A 21799-nucleotide genomic window follows, 5' to 3' on the forward strand; every position below is an offset into this window, starting at 1 on the left:
TGACTCTTCCCTTCAAATTCCCTGACTCTTCCTCCACTTTAGTTTTACAAGGCAGACTCAGGCTCAGGAATCCCTCTTTGCCGTGTAATGTATGTTCGTACTTTGAGGCTCAGCTTTATGAATTGTCTGTGCCTTGTGGCCACCTTGTTGAACTGCCACCTTGCTGAGGTATCCAGCTGTGACTTTAACCACATATCACCAGCACCCACAAAACAGTTTCACCAGCAGCCTGATTCTATGCATGTTTATTCCGAAGGTAATCCTGCATTGTTCGATGGGGCTTTCTCTCACTCCCAAGTAAATGTGCATACGATTGCAGCCTTAACGCCAGGGAAAGAGGAAAACTTACTACTGAATTGCACTTTGGACATCTTGAGAGAGGCACAGTGACTGGCCTCCGACTGTGGGGATGTGCCAGGAGCCCTTGTGCTACTCCCTTGGTTCCCCTGTGCATACACTCTTGTGCCAAAGCCCTTGGACTCCTTGCATTCTGGAAGCACTCTGGAAGATCACACATACATCGCTGACCCTTAGCAACATGTTTCCAATCTACAGAGCACTTCCAGTGTGCAGAGAGCACTCCATACTCTACGGGTTCTGGCACAACTGCATGTACACAGGGGACTGGGGCAGTTCAGCGAGAACTCCCAGTGTGTCTTCACAGTCCCTCAAAGTATGTGTGTTTCATTAGTCAAGATGCCAGCCAGTTTGCAGGCAAAGTTGATTCAACACTGAGCATTGATGTATTTATGATAAAAAAAATGATTAACTTGAGATATGAGATCCAGCTGATGATTTAGAGTGGAAGAAAACAAGCACTGGTATTCACATAAGTACAAACTTTGTTCCTTTTTATTTCCCTTAACAAAGAAACTGAAGGATGTCGCATTTCCAAGAACTGATGAGTTGAAGAAGGACTTGTTAAAAAAATACAGTGCAGAATACCAAGAATATATGCAAAACAAGGTACGTTCCACTGCAGCAAATGCATGTTTTAATTCTTAATTGTTTTTGTGATTTGTAATTCACACAGAGAGAGAGAGATCACAATTATCTTTTAGCTGTTTAATTGAGATTTCCCCCCTTTTAAAGCCTTTATAGTAGTATTAACATACAGGTGAAACTCGGAAAATTAGAATATCGTGCAAAAGTCCATTAATTTCAGTAATGCAAATTAAAAGGTGAAACTGATATATGAGACAGATGCATTACATGCAAAGCGAGATAAGTCAAGCCTTAATTTGTTATAATTGTAATGATCATGGCGTACAGCTCATGAAAACCCCAAATCCACAATCCCAGAAAATTAGAATATTACATGGAACCAAGAAGACAAGGATTGTAGAATAGAACAATATCGGACCTCCGAAAAGTATACAGTGTACTGTGCTTGATTGGCCAGCAAACTTGCCTGACCTGACCCCATAGAGAATCTATGGGGCATTGCCAAGAGAAGGATGAGAGACATGAGACCAAACAATGCAGAAGAGCTGAACGCCGCTAATGAAGCATCCTGGTCTTCCATAACACCTCATCAGTGCCACAGGCTGATAGCATCCATGCCATGCCACATTGATGCAGTAATTGCTGCAAAAGGGGCCCAAACCAAGTACTGAATACATATGCATGCTTATACTTTTCAGAGGTCCGATATTGTTCTATTCTACAATCCTTGTCTTCTTGGTTCCATGTAATAATCTAATTTTCTGGGATTGTGGATTTGGGGTTTTCATGAGCTGTACGCCATGTTCATCACAATGATAACAAATTAAGGCTTGACTTATCTCACTTTGCATGTAATGCGTCTGTCTCATATATCAGTTTCACCTTTTAATTTGCATTACTGAAATTAATGGACTTTTGCACGATATTCTAATTTTCCGAGTTTCACCTGTAATAGTCATAGCAGTAGTTGTGGGGAAAAAATTAATGGTGGACGAAAAGAGTGACTGGACATTAATCTATAAACATTATTGTCTCCTTAGAACCACACTTTTTTGTTAGGGCTTGATCCACAAAGCTGATGTGATTCTTTCACCCCACTACCTCCCCCAATTATTGTAGGAAGCCAAAACCCAGCAATCCCCAGGTATGCATGATGCCCACAGGCCATGTAGCCATAGCCAGCACTGTCTTACTCCAGCCAGAAAGTTTGACAAAGACTCTTATCAGAAATGAAAGCATGCCTGTTATACTTGCACACTCAGTGGTACCTGTCTTTGTTATGGTTTATTTTTGCCTGTACTCACTGCCTGTGCTGATGTACACAACGGTGTGGATTAAATCAGAGCCCTGAACATGTTTTATGGCCTGATAGTTGCTTTTAAAAGTAATACTCCAATCCTGCAGACAGGCTGCAGTCCTGTGCAGTTAGGCTGCTTATCCTATGAAAATTAAAGTGATTTAAGGAGTCTGACAGCCCAATATTATGCATGGTTGCTTGCGAGTTCGTAAGTATGAATCTCCATATACCCAGACTGACAAAGGAGTCAGCTTTAATTAAGAATTCAGTGGATTCAATGATACTAATTACTAGCTGACTGTTGATAGGATTGCAGCCTAAATTTTCATACCAGCACACTCTGTTTCTATATGGAGATTCATACTTGTATCCAAATAACCATATTAAATAATGTAGTTAGTATATAATTTAGCCTTCACCGGGCTAAAATATGCATTGGGTATTGACAAGCTCATTCAAGAAGTGATATGAACAACAAAATATGCATATGTGAATATGCATATATTTTTACAACACACAATGTTAGAATCAGCTTTAGAATTTTCAGACTTTTGTAGGTGGTGGGGACTAAACAAAAAAGGCTGGCATGATGATTTAATTAACTAATTCTAATTCTGCACAGAAATACCTGTGTAATATGTATGATTTTAATGTTGAGTATGGTTTTGTTTCTCAGGCCCAAACTACACATGACTGTGGCAGACCCATATCTCTAAGCAGGATTCTGCCCTATTCACATAAGAGGTGGAAATGCAATTGAAAGGGCAAAAGGGGTGCACAGGTTGTGCGTGGGAGGGAAGGGTGCTGAACCTTCACCCCAGCAGTCTGTCCTTCTAGACTTCATACTGTAAGTAAACCCACCAGGGCTAAAGTCAGGGGTTGGCATCACTGGGCAGCTGCCAAGTGTGCAGGTGCCATGGACCTTCTCAGAAGGGTCCAGTGCTGATCCCTGAGATCTTCTTTGCCCATAGCTTTCATGGAATGGTGACAAAGCAGTTCTCTGCCCACCCAGGTAGGAGAGGGCCCATGGAAGGTACTTGCTGAAGAACCTCTGAAACCTAGAGCCAGCCCCAGAAACCAGCTAGGAGGAGCTGAGAGAAAACCATGGGCAGAGAAAGAGTTCAGCCCCCTCCCATCTGCATGCTTTGGCCTTTAAATTCTATTCCCCAACTGCTTCACAGATGACCCATGTTTCAAGATGCTGGCCTGCCTGTCATGTCTACTAACTCACTGGAATTAAACTAAAGGACCGGGCCTTCCTTTTCTAGGTTCCCATCTTTGCCTTTGGCTGTTGATGAGCTCTTTTCACTTAACACATTTTCCAGAACAAATGCAATGCTGAACTGCTGAAGAAACTAGAGCAACAAAAACTGATTGAAGAAGAGAAAAAGCGAATTGCACAGATCCGTCAACAGCAGTTGGAAACGGAACAGTTTCAGTTCTTTGAAGATCAACTGAAGAAGCAAGAACTAGCTCGTGATCAGAAAATTAAAGACAACTCAGTTATATCAGAACAGACTGATGGGAGCACATTGTCGTCATGCATTTCAGCACATCTGAACAATACCTTACCCACAACGATAGCAAACAAGAGTGATGCGTCTGCTGGACAATCTCCACCTATAAGTCGGGCCTTAAAGCCAGCTGCTACACTAAGTGCTGTTCAGAGTAAGCAATCATTTTCTTTTTGTCTGGTGGTCCTCTGCCTCTTATAGCATTGTACTGCTGGAATTTGTGGTCCGCTATATTGTGAGTGTTCAGAGCAGGTGGCATTACAAAATATATGGGATATCAAACCTAAAAACCGACAGAATTCCATATATTAAAATAGCATTCAATCAAAATGTTACTTCTTGGTGTGTGCTCTAAAGCTTACACACACACACACACACACACACACACACACACACACACACACACACGTACCTTTTAGCTGGTTACAGAACTGCATATTTTAAAGAACTGCTCAGTTTCTTCCTACAATCTGATGATTAGTACAGTTTCCTCTAGTTCCTTGTCCAGGCATCAAGAAACAAGATACTAAGCTATTTTCCTGAAGAAGAAACAAACCAAGAACTAACTATTTTCAATTACTATTTCAGTCCAATCAAGCTACTTAATTCAAAGACAATGACTCTCTTCAGATGACTATGAACTAGTGAGGAAGAAGCAACAAGAATGAATGGATGTTCCCTCCTCTTCTCTCTCCTTTAGTCTTCTCCTCATGTGCCAATCCAAAAGCCAAACTTTCTCCATTGTTGAATCAGTTTCCTGTATGTCTCGTCCATGAAACTGTTGGATCCTGGTTTGTAAGAAGCACATAAACCTCTGTTTCAGATGTCATGGGAAACTATGATTTAACAAACCAGAAAGATTTGCTTTTAGGTGGGAATGCAGTGGGGGAAGATGCATGTAGACTCGTTGCTCCTCCCTCATTCGTTCACTATCAACAAACCATGTATCTTCTGAACTAGGTGCCTTATTCAAAGTGCCAAGTTGTGGGATATTCCAGGATATTCCGTTTGCTGGATGACTTTGGACAAATTATTGGGGCTTACCCTTTTTTAGGTCGCTAAACCTTCATTTATCCTGGTGGCTCCTAGCTCACTTTCTTACACTGATTAAGGATGCACACATGACTGTTGGTTGGGTGAGGAGGGCAGGTGTGTGGCGGGGGAGGCAGAGTTGAACTTACCTTCCCCCTGGACTATTGTCCTGCTGCTCTTGGGCATGCCATCTCACACCCACACGATCTGCATTGTTCTAAGCATCGTAAATTGCCATAGGCCGAGAAAACGAGTTCCGGCTTCCAGGAATCCCAAGATGCACCATGTGAGCAGCGCAGTGATTCCTCCTCATGATTCCCCCTCATGCCAGTTGCTCTAGGCACCACATGACCCCAGACCTGCCCTCTAACCCTGGTTAAGGGCTGGGATAAAAAGGTGAGCTAGAGAGGCAGAAGTGCCGGGATCAGGAGCAATCCCAGTGCTCCACACAAGCAGCCCAACCTAGGCTAGGCTGCTTTACCTGGGTTGGGCTGCTCATGTGATTATCCTTATAGTTTTCTAGAACGCTGCATATCTCCAAAGCCATCTCTAATTCTGGACCCATTTCTAATCTTTCCACTCAGGCCTCAGTATTTTTGTGTGCAGCTCTCGCTCAAACCTCTAGAAAACCCTGACTCTCAAACAAAGCATTCTAGAGTATGACAACTTCTGTTAAGTAACTCCTTACTCATTCTGATAGTGTAGGGTTGTTGTTTTTTATGCATAGCCCTTCAGAAAGCCTAATTTTGTAATTTCTCAGAATTCCTTGAATACTCCTTATTATCAGTGCACTCCATCACCTCATTTCCTAAGATGCTCAGTTGCTGATGAACAGCCCCATAGTTTTATGCTTCCATTTTGTTGCTGTGTGCACAGAATTGTGTCTCAGCAGGAGTTTTTCTTGTATCCATAAGGCCTAATTTACACGGGGCTTGGCTTTGCACAATATTCCTGGACCTTGCTTGGGTTGGCAAACACAGGCAAACTTTCATGGCTACAGATGAAAGTCTCCATGGGCAACTGTGTTTCAACATAAGCTTGCTTTCACTGCCAACTTACTGTACATCAACCTTCATCAGAAGTGAATTTAATGCCCATCTCACCCATGTACTTTGGCTCAGTACATTGGCCCCTGGCAAATGTTTTCTACTTGTGGCAATTCAATTTTCTTCTGCTTGGTTCCTGTGTTATTCACACTCAAGGGTTTTAATGGGGACTAGCCACCTAATGGCACAGCAGGAAAATGTTTGACTAACAAGCAGAAGGTTCTGGTTTGAATCCCCACTGGTACTATATTGGGCAGCAGCAATATAGGAAGATGCTGAAAGGCATCAACTCATACTGTGTGGGAGGAGGCAATGGTAAACCCCTCCTGTATTCTACCGAAGACAACCACAGGGCTCTGTGGCCACCCAGAGTCAAAACTGACTTGACGGCACACTTTACTTTTACTTTACTTTACTTAGGGAGAAGCAAGACCTCTCTCTAGAACTATTTCTGCCTTATTCTCCCTTTCTTATCTCTCTTTATTTTCCAGCGTTACATTTTGTGTCCTTCTTTTCCTTGGTTGCCCCACCACCACCCCCATCTTCTGCCACCTCTGCTGCTGAAGAAGAAGAAGAAGAAGAAGAAGAAGAAGAAGAAGAAGAAGAAGAAGAAGAAGAAGAAGAAGAAGAAGAAGAAGAAGAAGAAGAAAGATTTTTCCTCTCACTCCTTGCCCCACAGTTTATGGCATCTATGGCTTTTTTAAAAAGGTGTGTGGAGCTAAACCCCTGACTAATGACAGCCATAAAAAGTGCTTGCTTTGCTTGGGGGAAATTCACAAAGTTGACACCTGCACTATTTGCCTTAGTTTTACTTGACAAGCATGCAGTAACAGACCTAAGCTATGAGCTCTTCTATGGGAGTGGGCTCTCTCAGCCACTCATGCACTGGCTACGCCTGAAACTCCCTCTGCCAGATAACATACAAAAATCTTGGCACTCAAAACTCAGAGCTTTTCTTTGATGGATTCTCAAGCCAGTTTTTTGGGACCGAAGCCACTGCCAGGTTCAAAGGGCTCTGGTTTACCTAAGCCTTTGGTTTCTCCTACACAAACTTCTGTTTTGCAAGCACCAGGACAGACAGAGGCTAATTCCTTGGTTCCTCCATCTCTATCAATGGGCAGTCGGTCTGCCATAGTCCAACAAAAGCTAAACACAAAAGGAAGTAATAATGACCCTTCCTAAGAAAGGCAGCAAAAAGAAAAAAACTTTCTTCCACTCTCACAATGCCCTGTCAACAAGAGATCAAAGAAGTCTGACAGGCTGCCTACATTGCTGGCCCCTCTCCCATCCTCAGATGAAGACGGGAAGGATGACGATTTGACAGCTTGACGGGGAAGAGATGGCCAAGCAGCAACCTTGAGGGAGAGCCTGAGCACAGGGCTCTGGATGGTGTGGGATTGAGGATAGCTGCCCTGCTTTGCTTTACTAAAGGATTGCCCTGACAGCAGCAAAGGGTCCAGTTATGGGTTTAATTCAATCAGATATTCAATTGCCCATTGCATTACCTATGTTGCCCACTCTGCTGGAGATGGCTAAGAATTCATGGGAGAAACCAGTATCCATATGAATAGGATGAATATTTATATAATGCTTTTCAACCGAAGTTCCCAAAGTGTACATACAGAAATAAATTAATTTTACTGCCTCCCGGACTCCAAAGGGCTCATTGTCTAAAAAAAGAAACATAAGAGATGTAGGGTATAGAAATATGATAAATAATCAGGCAATACAGAAATATGATAAAGGAGAAGGAGACGAAAGATGAAAGACAATGGCCACTGGAGGAATGCTGTGCTGGGGTTGAAAAGGGGCCAGTTGCTCTCCCCCTGCTAAATAAAGATAATCACCATTTTAAAAGGTGCCTCTTTGCTCAGTTAGCAGGGAACTGCTCAGTTAGCAGGGGACTATGCTTCTAAGAGACTTGAACATATGTACAGAGTGCAGCAAAAAGACTCTACTTTCCTGATTAGACATCCAATTCCTAATTAAGTGGTGGCAGAGTCTGCTCAGTCCAGATCTAGGCAAAAGCCTTTGACTGCCCCTGCTGACATAGAAAGTCATAAACTTGATGCAAATGGTCGGGGGCTGAACTCTACAGCTAGCCTCGAGCTCTGAATCTCACATCATCAAGCTTGTATGGCCAAGTATGAACATATCTTGCAAGAAAAACTCTCTCCTTTCATGGATTTATTGCAACCTGAAGGAATCTGCTTCACTTTTCCTTAATGACGATCTTAAAGTAGCTAAGCAACACCTCCACTCCACTCGTCATGGAGCTGACTGCAGCTGTCGTTCTGTGGCTGCAAAAATTGTATTGTGTAGACATGCCTGGCTTCGATCTTCTACACTTTCCCATGAGGCAAGATAGAGGATCTTCCCTTTGATGGTGAAGCCCTTTTGGGTCAAAAGACAGACACCATAGAGAGAGTGCAGAAGCTTCGCTCAACTGCCTGCTCTATGGGATTGACTAGCACTTCCTTCTCGCCCTACCACTGACCTGGAGCACATCTGCCATGCCCTTGATGTATGCAGGGCTCTAGTCTTTTATTTGAAGAGAACAGTGGACTTCCGCAAATATAACTCTCTGTTTGTAGCCTTTGCTTAACCTACCAGAGGTTGCTTGATCTCCACACATAGACTCGTTTCTTGACTCTCCCAAACCGCCTGACCTAAGAAACCTCATCCACAGTTTATTTATGTTTGTATTTATTTATCAAATTTGAACACACCCCAAACTTTTGTCTCTGGGCAGCTAACAACAGCATAAAACAAGTTAAAAACATATTCAAAAGCTTAGAACAATTTAACAATTTAAAAATCAACACAGATTAAAACCTAAAAAAATTTTAAAGTTGCTTTGAGCCCATTCCACCAGGGCTTTGGCTGCCTCTACAGCCTTTGGCAATGGATTTCCTATAGATGTCATCGGCAAAGCTGCCATCTGGTCTCAACCATCCACCTTTATTAAACACTATACATTGAATCTTAACTCCAGGACACATGCCAAGTTTGGTACTTCTGTTCTCCAGTCTATTTTTCAATAAAGCTGCTCCCTCCATCTGGTTGTGTTTGATTATTATGATCCCATGAGTGTGGATATCACAGGGACCATGCAGAACAAAAGCATGTTTCTTACCTCTAACTGTAGTTCTTCTAGTGGTTCCTGTATATTCACATGACCCACCCACTACCTCCCCACTGCAGCTTTTGCTTCTTATTTCTCTGCAGCAATAAACCTGCCTTTCTGCCTCATTTGGTAGCTGTTGGCCACTTCTGCCACTTTTTATGGACAAAGGTTCTGTGCTTTTAATAGCTGCATAATAAGTAAGCATTAGCTAATGAAGCTTTCCCTGGAATGGACCAGAGATGCATGTAGCAAGTCACTGGGACTAGAGCTAGTGGTAAAACACATGCTTTGCATGCAGAAGGTGCCAGGTTCAGTCTGACATCTTCAGGCAGGGCTGGCAAAGACCCCTGTCTAAAACCCGGGAGAGCTGCTGCCAGCCAGTGCAGGCAGTACTGACCTAGACAGACCAGTTATCTGACTCAGTACCAGACACTTTCTGATCTAATGTGGAAGACTTCTCCATGTTGATTTCCGGTTTTTGTTTGTTTGTTTTTTGGTGTGTGTTTTTTAACATCTGTTAAAGGCATAGCGCCTCCAACCATTAAAAAAAGCCCAAACTGTGGTGTCATGGCTGGATTGTTAGGTTTGATTGATAGATATGGAAAATCCCAGTTCAAATAACTATTAAGTCCACTGTTTACCTCACAGGGTTTGTTTATTTCTTACATTTACAGTAACCTGCCTTTTCTGCAAGAAGCTCAGAGCAGAGGACATAACATTTCTCCCCCACTTGATCCTCACAGATACTTTGGGCTATACATACAAAACAAACAAACAAGAATTTGGCCAGCTCTTGCTGCTGTTAAACTACATGGTTTTCAATATTGTTCAGAAATTTCAGTTTCTGCTTTTAGCACACGAATCAGATAAGCCATTTGTCATTAGTAAAGAACAGATGCCAGGTCTACTAAAGAAAATATGGCTGTTACAAGCAAGGCAGTAGATTTATATCTAATCTGAGTGCCAATTAATGAGAAGTAAAACAATCACAACGACCTTGAATATGCACACAGACTGTCCAGTGTTGTTCAAACAGTTGTATGGGAGCACTTTACACTATAGAGTTCCTTATAAATGATCTTTTGTTACTCTCTCCTTTTTAGACAATGCGACGGAAGGTCTGAGAAGTGTGGTTCTGCCCAAGGATCTTTGCCACAAGTTTCTGCTGCTTGCAGAGGCAAATACAGTAAGAGGAATAGAGACATGTGGAATTCTCTGTGGAAAACTGGTACAGTTGAACCTTCACGTTTGTATGGGGAAGGCACTTTTGATAGTACAGTACTGTATTTTCCTGTAATTAACTGCTAGAGCAAAAGCAGATCTGAAGTATAAGTGTGCTATATGATAGACTTTAAATAAAATAGCTATGTGGATGTGTTCAGAATTTCTTATTGAACTGTGGTCTGCTGTTTGCATTTTCTAAGAAATGGTGGCTCTTAGGCAATGAGAAGCATGTAATGAGATTAACCCATCACCACTGGGCAATTAAGCTCCATTAAAGTATTCTTCATGGAATTTTCTGATTTTCATGAAGTACAAATGAGATTTTTGTTACAGGAAAACTGATATGAAAGATAGCATCTAATGATGTGGTTTATTGTATTTTTTTAAAAACCTCCTAGCAAATATCACTAAGTAGTATTGTTTGAGTCTTGCTCCTAGATAATGTATGCTGTTGCCTAATATTCACTATAAAACAACAGTTAAGTGTGAAATTGTACCTAAAGTATGACTGATCTATAAACTGCTCAGCCTAGCATACACAGGAATACATACATAGATATTAAACATGTATATTCTGGCTAATAAGGGGTGAGAAATAGTGCAGTGTGCAATCCAATTATCTGCATTTTTACTGAGAAATGCCACTGGTCAAAGGTACTTGTTGCCAGAGGTGCTCTAATCCCCGGACCTTGGGACCTGGTCTGGTCCTCCAAGGTCTGGGGGTCCCTCCAAATGGCCAGGGCCAGGGGCCTCCGGAGGTCACCTCATGCCTGCCCCGCCAAATCTCCAGGTTTTTTATTATTACCATGGCCGATGGGTGGCTGCCGGAGGCAGGGGCGGAGCAGTCCTCCCCTCCCCGCCCCCAGCGACACTGGGCCCATCCGTTTGGGCCAGCATATTTTTTCCAACTGCGAGGTGTGCCTGTGGAGTGGAGAGATCATCACAAGCCCGTGATGTCAAAGGAGGTTGCGAGGGGCCTGGCAGTGGGGGGGGGGTGTGGCTTGCAGCTGGGTGGTCCAGGTGCCCAAAATACCTAGGTGCACCTCTGCTTGTTGCTAAATATTAACAGTATTGTATGCTTTAAAAGGCATATTTATTTTACAGTGTTATATATAAACCAACATGCATCCTTTGAAATGTTTTTTCTGGGTATGTAAAAACAAAAAATATGTAATTTATGTGTATTAATCTCCAGTGTTGCTGTTTAGTCTGTTGCTGTGATGAATCATTGGGGACAAGCATGCCTAGTGTAAATCAGCACAGATTACACAAGTCCATAGTAAGAACTATGCCAGTTTATGCTGCTGGTGGTTCTGGAAATTTAAGTTCAGTGTTTGTTCAAAAAGCCATCTGCCCACCCTTGTGTTTTACAGACCCATAATGAACTCACTATTACTCATGTAATAGTGCCAAAACAGTCTGCAGGACCAGACTACTGTGACGTGGAGAATGTGGAAGAGCTATTCAGCGTTCAAGACCAACATGATCTCCTCACTCTGGGCTGGATCCATGTAATTATATGTATACATCCTATGGGCCCTGGGAAGGGGTGGGGTTCTGCATTTGAACTGATGAGGTATGAGAAACAAGCACTCCTTACAGAAACTATGTTCATGGCCAACTCTTTCTTCTTATTCTTTTTGTTAGCCATCAGGTACCAAATATTTTATAACCCTAGGAAGTTGCAAAACTTTCTAGCAAGACCTGCCTTTTCTTTGCTATAACTGCAAAGAAGTACTTAGGATGGCAGGGCATTTTGTCTATTATGCTAGCACACAGTATGTATGAATGAATGAATGAATGAATGAATGAATGAATGAATGAATGAATGAATGAATATTGCAGGAATATATAGCAGTTCTAGGCAGGTGCAGTTATTGATGAGCATAGTGAAAGCCTACCTATTGCGGGGGCAATGATGGTCCTTGAGAGCAAATGTGCATGCCACCAAACATAAGAAGTAATGTGAGACACAATGTGCACCCTTTGATTTATACATGTGGCCCAGTCTTGTAATCTTCAGGTGCCTGCCCCACAGAAAAGGGGCATCAAGAGATGTTTGGCTAATTGGGTATATATTTCAGTGTGAATTTGCTTGGGCCTCAAATTCCTTCCTAAGAGTACTGGTTGATACACATGCTGACAAGGTCTGGTACTATGCTCCATTGCATATAGGGGCCTTTATGCAGACCTCAGTATTGCTGTCAAATATGGCAGTGCAAACGTTTAGGCCAACACCAGAGTGTAGTGTGCTGACTCAGTACTTCCTTGCAGTGGTGAGCATACACAGATGTGAAGCTGTGATTGTTTCAGTGTGTGTGTAACTTGCAACTCAACCCACACACCTCCTCCAAGTGCAAGAAGTGTTTGAACAGTGGTGCAGGTGAATCTGCAAGTTGGATATATATAAAAGCAGTCAAACAATCACATTAGCATATGGCAGATATTGCACAGATCTACTGAGCTACACTGTTTATGTATTCATTTTCATTGGCAGTGGACTCAGAACACACTGTTTGGATTCATTCCCACTGGCTGTATTGTGTGTCTATATGACTATATGAAACCTGGAAACAATTGGAAATTAATTTGGAATTTTGGAAATATTGCCACAATTTCTGAACATTAAGGATGTGTATCAATATTAACAGAGGTGGATGTGGTTTGTTTCTGGCTCTATCACCAACCACGTGGCTCTTCAAATAACACATCTACTTGCATTCAAATCCAACTCGGATTTCTTCTTTGCCTCTCCCACACCCATTCTTCGGGCTTTCCATCCCACTCCCCAGCACTTGCAAATTTTCCCAATGATACACATGCTCAGCACCTTTCCCCTGACTTAAATGCCAATCAGTTATTTTAAACCTGGGAAGAGTGCTCTGGGGAAGTAGCTTTGTGATTTTCACAAGGGCCAGCCAATCACGCACACAGCACAGCTCCATCAGCTGCACACAGGAAAAACAGTCTCTTAAGCTCAGTACTTAAAAGAAGGTTATATGTCTCATACAAACGTAGTATATCACTTCCATATTAGGTTCAGTTATCCAATTACATATATCGGGATACACCCTAAGAAGCTAAGAATGGCAGTTGCATTAACCCTCATCTGGATTATGGGGTGGACTTCTACTCCCAACCGCATAAAGGTGCATAAACAAGCAAACCACTGCACTCCCACCTATACTCTTATTGTCAAACTCTTAACTGGACTCTTTCACACAATACATCCGCAAGTATGGCCTCTCACTAGTTATGATATTTATGTTTTTAATAAAAAATATGATGCAGGGTAGAAAACTACTCAAAATGGATGGGTTTCCTTATGATGGGGTGGTTTCTATCCCATTATAAATTAATTGAGAGAAAAACCACCCCGGAAAATGAATGGGATCCCTGTGGTGGGGTGGTTTCTATCCCATTATAAGTCAAGCAATTAATGGGCAGTTTTCATGCTCTTGCCCATTTTAAGCTCTTTGGAATGGACACCCTGAGGTGCTTCACACAACCCATGTGAAGCACCAGAAGGGGTTTGGCGAGGCAGTTGCATGAGCAGTTGCTTGTTGCTGGGCAGCCGGATCGGCTGCCCAGATGAGCAGCTGCTTCAATTGGGTGCTCCTGCGCCCGGCCGCGGCTCTGTTGAGGAGCTCCAGGGGTTGGGGGAAGGGGAGCACTGCCATGCGGTGTCCCAAACCCCAGGAAGGCATCATCTCAGTGTGATGTGCCTTCCTGGGGTCCCCCCTCCCCTCCGCCCCACCCCGAGTGAGTCAGCCATGTCTTCAGGCAGCCACAGCTGACACACGATCAAAAGGATGAGGTTAATGGAGCACTCACTCTGTTAACCTCATCTAGGGGTAGGGGTTTTTAGGCAGGCTAGCCACTGTGGAACCACTGGGCTTGCAAGCAAGCCCGGTGGTTCCGACAATCATGTTAAACTGGGCTGGGCTTCCATAGCCCAGTTTTTAGTGATCGTCAAAATAGCTTCCCTGTTTCTGAAGTTTGGAAACTTCAGTTTTGCTTCCCCAGATGAACATTGATGCAATTCTCACGATCAGTGGAAAGTGGGCTAAGGGAGCTTAGCCTGCTTTCCATGGACCATAGGAACCACCAGGCTCGCAGGCGAGCCCGGTTTCCCCAAAGCGAGTAACCCACTTAAATACCCCTCCACTTAGTCCAGGTTAGCGGGCCAAGTGCTCCGCTAACCCGGGTTTTCCGATCATATATTGCTGCGGCTCCACACCGCAGCAATGCACGAGGAGACTCCTGGGCTCGCAGGTCTCTCAAGCATGCCTCGCACACTTATGCGGGGCATCCTGGAACTTCCAGGGGCTGCACAGCACCCCATCCCCACAGCCCCCGCCGGCCCCGTGACGGAGCCGGCAGTCGTGTGGGCAGCCAATCTGCTCTCCTTGCAAACCCCCTTATGGCAGTTCTCACGAATCGTGAGACTCATCTCATTGTGTCTCAAAATTAATCTGAGACACTGTATATTTCCGTGTTCCCAACTTAGGGTAGATGAAACTGGCCCCTCCCACAATGTCAGACCAAGAGGAGAGTCAGCACGATCAGTGAGACCCACCATAAGAGGGTTTGCGGAGAGAGCGGGCTTAGCCTGCTCTGCCCGCAGACAATCCTCAGACAGCCCTGGATGGCCGGCTCGGCCGCCCACACGACTGCCGGCTGTGTCATGGAGCCGGCGGGGGCTGCAGGGATCGAAGGTTGCGTGGCCCCCGGAAGTTCCAGGATGCCCTGTGTGAGTGCACGGGGCATGCTGGAGAGACCCTCAAGCCCAGGAGGCTGCTTGCAGCCTCCTAGCTAGGTGTCTCCTTACGTGTTGCCGCGGAGCTGCACCGCAGCAATAAACAACCAAAAAACCCGGGTTAGTGGAGCGCTTGCTCTGCAAACCTGGGCTAAGGGGAGGTGTAGTTAAGCGGGTGACCCGCTTTTGGGGAAACCAGGCTCGCCTGCGAGTCCGGTCATTCCAACGATCTGTGTTAAGCGGGCTAAGCTCCCTTAGCCCACTTTCCACGGATCATTGGGATACCCTCCTAGTGTTTTGAACAAGTAAACATTCAGAAGCATCTGACTTTGCAGAAGCAGGGATTTTAGCCCGCAGAACAAAGCCAAAAAGACCACACAGCAGCAACCACCACAACATGTCAGCTTCAGTAAGCCTGGCATCAGTGATTCAACAATCTGCAGTACATATTATTATTTTTATTATTATTATTTTACATTTTATATCCCACTTTTCCTCTAAGGAGCCCAGAGTGGTGTACTACATACTCAGGTTTCTCCTCACAACAACCCTGTGAAGAAGGTTAGGCTGAGAGACAAGTGACTGGCCCAGAGTCACCCAGCAAGTATCATGGCTGAATGGGGATTTGAACTCGGGTCTCCCCAGTCCTAGTCCAGCACTCTAACCACTATACCACGCTGGCTCTGGTTTTTCCCCATTTCTCCTACTGGGATATAGCCCAGAATGGAGGTGTTGCAGCTTGGTTCCAAGTGGAGAGAGGAAGAAGATGTAGAGGTGGGATTGAATCATTTGCCAGTGAAGGTACGAAGATAATAGCTTACATGACAAGCAGAAATGGCAAAAGGTGGTCTACAACCAGTCTATTACTCTCCCACTGCAAAATGCTGGGGTGGGGACTGTATCTTCCAGCGAGAGGCCAGACCAAGAAAAGTTTAGTACAGCAGGTGGAGGCAGTGAGTGAAACAACTCCCTTCCTTGCAATCTGCGGGAAGGAGAGTATGAGTGAGAGTGAGAATCATTGTGAACCCTGAGGGGGGAATCCAAATACTATCTGAAGTCCAGAATCACCACTGCCACTCAGAATAGACAATGCTGCTCTAAATGTAGAACCTTCCTACTTCTGTGCCCCCATGCAGCTGAGATGATTTGAGGACATTACAATTAATTTAAGGTTCAATGACAAAGCCACATGAAAGCAGAGAGGAGTGGTTGCCAGGCTGGCAACAACTACAGGTATCTAGACCTTCTTTGTGCAGAAGCTGCAGCACATCTACATTCCTGGGTCTGACCAGCAGTTGATGAGCAACTGCTAGGTTTGTGAGGTGCTGTTCCTTTTGGCAACACATTCCAAGCAAGCCAAAGAAGTACAGTTTGAAATTATAGTGGTGCTGTGACGGAGTAACGTCCTATCCACTGACAGGAGATATTTACTAAGCTGGAGGACTGCAACAAAGACAAGTAGGCCTGCAAGTTGTGCAGCAATGTTTACAGCCATGGAACAACACTTGGGGCTGCTTGCTGAAGTGCATGTAGAGGGGTGATTCAGATGAACATCCCGCTCACATGATTAAAAGATGTGCCAAGAGCACACTGGCGCACCCACCAATGACATCAGGACAAATACGTTCTTGCTACAGATCTGATGTTCTCGTGTGTGATGTTCATTTGTACCTGCTCTCAGAGAACTGTGGTGAGGGATAACTCCCCCCCCCCCCCGCAGTATATAGCTGTCAGATGCTCTCCTGAGCAAGGAGTTGACCTGTGAAGGCACTATGAAACATAAGAAGCCAAACATACCCTCAGAAATGCAACCACATTCACAAAAGGAAGCACTGTCAACTTGGATAACAGATAGCTTGGATGGACAGAAGACATTCGTATTATGTGTACCCAGAAATTTTGTGACCAGGACAGCTGACAAGAAACCTAGCAAAAAAAAAATGCACCTGTAGAATGCACTTGACAAGCTCCCAGATTGTCTTTAGGTTAGTCACAGCATGTCTTTTCTGCTTAAATGCTGAGAACAGAGTGTGGGTTTGAAGTGCTCATTTTTCTTAGCTGAGTACTTACAGTTTCAGTGAGTTGTGCAGTCACATAGGGATGTGGTAGTCACTGCTACCATGGGATGTGGTAGTCACATGCATGGGATGTGGTAGTCACTGCTACACTCCACTGGAGTGAAATGTTAAATTATAGTGAGTTTTTGGGCCTGAAAAAGTTGGGGGGGGGAACCAGTGTAACCAATGGGACTACTTGGAAGTAGGAAGTTCTGCTTGTGTGTAAAAAATCATGACTGTGGATGAGAGTTAAAGCTACAATGTGGTCATTCATAGGTCACATTCAGACATCACATGAAACCGGACTAACAACATGGCTGGGGTTCGTGTAACTGCATGTCCGAATGCGTAAAACCACAGTACAGATCCTAACTCAAACTGAGGGTTACCCACCAAACTCCATTTTGAACGCTCGGTTTGAAGTGAGGTTCACTGCTTAGGCCTCTGATTTGCAGCTGCCTCCATTACATCCAAATTCAGTAATGGAGGCAGCCTTCCATGGGACCAGGGTTGTGGGAAGGAAGCGCTTCCCTTTCTCCACCCTGATTGGCTGTTGCAGGTGTCCATCAATCAAAGGAGGAAGCCCAGCAGCCACGTCTCCTCCTTCTCTGCAGTCTCACAGACCAGGGGTGGGGAGAGCGAATTACGTCTGAATTTGGCCATAGTGTGTCTGCTTCTTATTCTTAGAAGTAGCAAGGGCAAAAACCTTCATTTTCTTTTCCTTTCAGAATTTTTCCTATGTAGTTACTGGTGCAGTACTAGTTACTGCATTGATGTCGCGGTAAGTAACTTTCAAATGCTGCCTTAGCTGTAACCTTACGGTGCTCTCTTTGATGGCCACAACCTCTGTATATCTATTTGGGTGAGGAAAATAACACAGATGGGTTGTCATAGCTACCAGAAGTTCACAAAACAAACCTACAGATTAACTATGGTTTCTCCTTGATTATATTTTGACCTTGATTTGTACAAAAACAAATCCACTATAGAGACCTTTTCAATGTTTTTCTTTGTAGACACATCCAACGCAGACTGCATTCTTATCCAGTGTTGATCTTCATACCCATTGTTCTTATCAGCTAATGCTACCAGAAGCTATTGCGATTGTTTGTTCTCCAAAACATAATGAGTGAGTTCTCTCTCTTTCTTTTCAGTTCTCAGCAATGTTCAGATAGCTACTTTGGCTTACTGTCTCTATGCTAATATCACTTTTAAATGTCAAATAAGGGGAAGAGAAAAAAGTTGAAGTATATTTTTTGTTCTCAGTATTAATTGACACAAGCCACCATTATCGACAGATTTATTTTAGAGTATCCCCTTTTTATTATTATCTTAATTTATCCCCCCCCCCCATTTAAATTCTACAAGGTTGGATCTTAGTATATTATTTTAGGTCCGAGAATAAACTACTGTGATTGACTCTTACATTCTTGGAACCTTAGTCTCTGTAATCCTGTTTAAAGAATATTAGGGGTAGCTCTGCTTTCCACACATGGAGATATTAGCATATCACTCAAAAGAGCCCCCGCCCTTCCCTTATGACACATGTGCAACACAATGCGCCTGGTGATGGCTTATAACAAGTCTGCACAACTTCAGCCCTCCTGAGATTTGGACTACACCTCCCATCACCTCTGACTCTTGGCCACTGTGGCTGAGGATGATGGGAATTGTAGTCCAACAACAGCTGGAGAGCCAAAGTTGTGCAGCTCTGACCTAAAAGAAGCGGCCTATATGCATTTCATATAGCCCTCCCTCTTGCTAGGTGAACGTCATTCAGTTATTTGTGCCTAGGTTTTCAAGCTCTATTTAGTTTAGTTGGTGGTCTTGACCTCCTGAGTCAGATATTTGGTTGATCTAGCCCAGTACTGTCTCATCTGACTGGCTGTAGCTCTTCAGAGCTTCAGGCAAATTATTAATCAAGTTCCAGAACAGGACCTTTTCTGATACTACTTTATTCATAGTTTGAAATGACACTTGTTGAAGTAGTCAGAAGAATATGCTGCAGGGTGGCTGTTTTTGTATCACACATTTCCCTACAATATGTGAGGAAACAGTTGGGTCATATAAAAGGCTTTATGGAGTTCTCAAACTCCATAATGGGTGTCTGCTTTTCCCACATCTCAGACCTGCATATGATTATTCACACTCTGTGAAGATGTCCGTATGTGGCTATGTTCTGACTGCTTTCCAATTGTGTTTTCAGAATGCAAGTAGGTAATGCCATTTCAAAAAGGTAATGTCATTCCATCTTATTCTTTGCTTTCTAGCATGGGAGTCTTCAGACTTACTAACGCTGGCATGTTGGAAGTTTCTGCTTGTAAAAAGAAGGGCTTCCATCCCCATACCAAGGACCCTAGGCTATTTAATGTAAGAATAACATGACATTTGATATTATCCAGTTGTTTGGTTAAGGAGAGAGGGAGAGAGACAGAAAGAGAACCTTTTAATCATTGCAAATGGCAGGACTATTGAAAGAAATGATGTATACAAACTTGAAATGTAATAGATATTCTGCTGTATGTAGTCATTCTACCTGTAATTCTACATGGGTGAGTTCTCATTATATAGAACTTATTTGGAAAAGGAGAGTGTGGGGAAACATGAACTCCCTTTTATCTTGCCTCGGTTCCCAAGAGCTAGTAATTCTCTCAGAAATAGGCATGACACATACAACTTTAGCTATGAGTTTTTTTCTGCCTAGCTGCCCTGAGCTAGAAGACACTGAGGTTGGCTTCAAATGATTGCCTGTAAGAAAGTACAGAGTAAGTAGAGGGGAAATGGAGGTTTCTGATGTGTGTACACACACCTGACAGGTGTATCATCTAGATGGTTACCATCTTCCGCCCAAACTCTACTGAGAATATCTGCCCAACATCAACTCTAGATTTGGAGTTGGATGGAAGTTCTTGGTAGAATCTCAAGCAGAAATTGGTAACTGGGAACAATGGTGGATTTAGACAACTTACACGCTGGGAGCGCACATTCCCTGGGAACCTCTAGTTTCCTTCTTATTTTGTACTTATTTATGGGTGATTGTGAGAAGCCACCCAAATGTTGTTTCAAAAAGAAGGAACAACATGAGTGGCTGAGAATTTAAATCTTTCCCAGTTCTTTTTGCTGTTGGACACAGTTGTGTAACCAAAGCTGAAGAGTTGTCTGGAGCTTAGCACCAGACATCTTCCCACCTTAGCACCCCCTGACTGCATACAGTCCACCTCCTTTATAGGGCTGGAAACTGTGCAGTGACCAAAACACGGAACAAAGATCAGTAAGACTGGGAAGCTACTATCTTAGTATTTCTTACATGTTGGGTGATTTCTTGGAAAGGACGGGACTGGGAATGATAATGCTGCTTTGAATATCAGAACCTCACACCGCCTGCCTCCAAACTGAATCCCTTCCTTACAAGTGAGACTCATATTTAGTTAAATACCTTGTTCTCAAAGAAATAAATACTGGCCACATTCTCACGTAATGTGGAACTACGGGTCCAATGGACCTTCGGTTTCACTCCCACTACTCTCTTCCAAATTCAGCCGTAACTGAGAGCTCCCACTCTGCAGTCAACAAGACTGCAGAGAGGAGGAGGAACTGGCTGGTCAGGCTTGCTTCTTGACTGAAGGACAGCCCACACAGCCATTCACAGCCAGAGTTGAGGGAGGAGCTTCCTCGCTCAGCTCCGGTTGAGGGGGATACAGTCTGCGGTTCCTAATTCAGAAGCATCCAACCTCAGGTTGCAGCGACAAAACTCAATACAACTCGAGGATTCAGATTGGAGCTACAAATCTGAAACCTCACCAAACCACATTTCCACCTATTCTGTCGTAACACATACAGAACCTCCGGGCCATTCAACCACAGTTCTGCATTACGTGTGCAGGTAGCCACTCTCTTAAATGGCTAAACCATGATTGATTTCATTTAATTACTGTTTTGCAGCAGATTTCTCACAGATATGTGACTGATTTTTTATTTCTTTTCCAGACTTGTAAACATGTGATTGGGAAAGATGTGAAAATAACTCTATTGGATTTGAGGTGATATGGATGAGAGAAGAACACCTTCCCCAAAACAGATGCCCAAAGGAGAACAATGGCTGCCAGATTTTCCTACAGTGTTTTCCAAAAGTTATTGACATTTTATATTTGTACATTTTAGATTTAATAATTTGATATTTATTACCCTTTCCCATTTTGAAGTTATTTTATTGTTCTGTCAAGATGGAGTTCACAGTGGCATTCAATCAGGATCAGTTATTATACTGGAATACTATGCTAAGATAATAAAATGAACTTGGAACAGTGACCATGGTGAAACGTTTACACTGCTTCACATCTTTTTGTCTTGTATTTTGTTTTAAAATGATTTGCATTGTGTCAGTTTTCAGGAATGCTCTCCACAGATTTAAATGTGAATGTGTGAGGTTGGGGCTGGCAACAGGGACCTCAGAATCTTGTCAGAGTCCTGACCATTCCCACTTTTTTATTTATTTATTTATTTTTAAGTAAAATTGTGGATGGTGAGTAAGAATGAGCCAGATGAGCTTTGGCCCTGGATCCATAGAGATAGGAAGGGCTACTTTCTGCGGCAAGGAAATTGAGTGTTTCAACTTTCAGCATAGAGATTCTTCTAAATAGAACACCTTCCATCCATCTTCTCAGTGGCATGTGCCTCCCAACTGGGTTTCAGACTTCTGAGGGAAGAGGGCACCAACTGGAAGAAGCATGGAGTCTTTTGTTGGTTTTTTGTCAATGATTGTAAATTATCCTGGAGCCTTCCCTAAAATTTCCTAACC

General features: G+C 43.5%; 1 protein-coding gene across 9 annotated transcripts in view; it reads left to right on the forward strand.

Moving 5' to 3' along the window:
* STAMBPL1 (STAM binding protein like 1) overlaps nucleotides 1–21336 on the forward strand; it is a 38991-nt gene extending 17655 nt beyond the window's left edge. For 3 of the 9 annotated variants that reach the window (XM_053311789.1, XM_053311788.1, XM_053311795.1), the window contains 7 exons: nucleotides 871–966; nucleotides 3568–3910; nucleotides 10065–10189; nucleotides 11559–11696; nucleotides 18018–18130; nucleotides 19272–19371; nucleotides 20989–21336. In XM_053311789.1, the coding sequence (XP_053167764.1) occupies nucleotides 871–966; nucleotides 3568–3910; nucleotides 10065–10189; nucleotides 11559–11696; nucleotides 18018–18130; nucleotides 19272–19371; nucleotides 20989–21045 (972 nt within the window). In that variant the 3' untranslated portion in view covers nucleotides 21046–21336. Of the gene's footprint in view, nucleotides 1–870; nucleotides 967–3567; nucleotides 3911–10064; nucleotides 10190–11558; nucleotides 11697–17729; nucleotides 17783–18017; nucleotides 18131–19207; nucleotides 19238–19271; nucleotides 19372–20988 lie in introns of those variants that run through there. The other 6 variants (XR_008320067.1, XM_053311794.1, XM_053311791.1 and 3 more) reach the window with 6 other exon arrangements.
* Nucleotides 21337–21799: the final 463 nt, after the last annotated feature.

This window comes from Hemicordylus capensis, chromosome 3, assembly GCF_027244095.1.
Source record: "Hemicordylus capensis ecotype Gifberg chromosome 3, rHemCap1.1.pri, whole genome shotgun sequence".
Taxonomy (NCBI): domain Eukaryota; kingdom Metazoa; phylum Chordata; class Lepidosauria; order Squamata; family Cordylidae; genus Hemicordylus; species Hemicordylus capensis.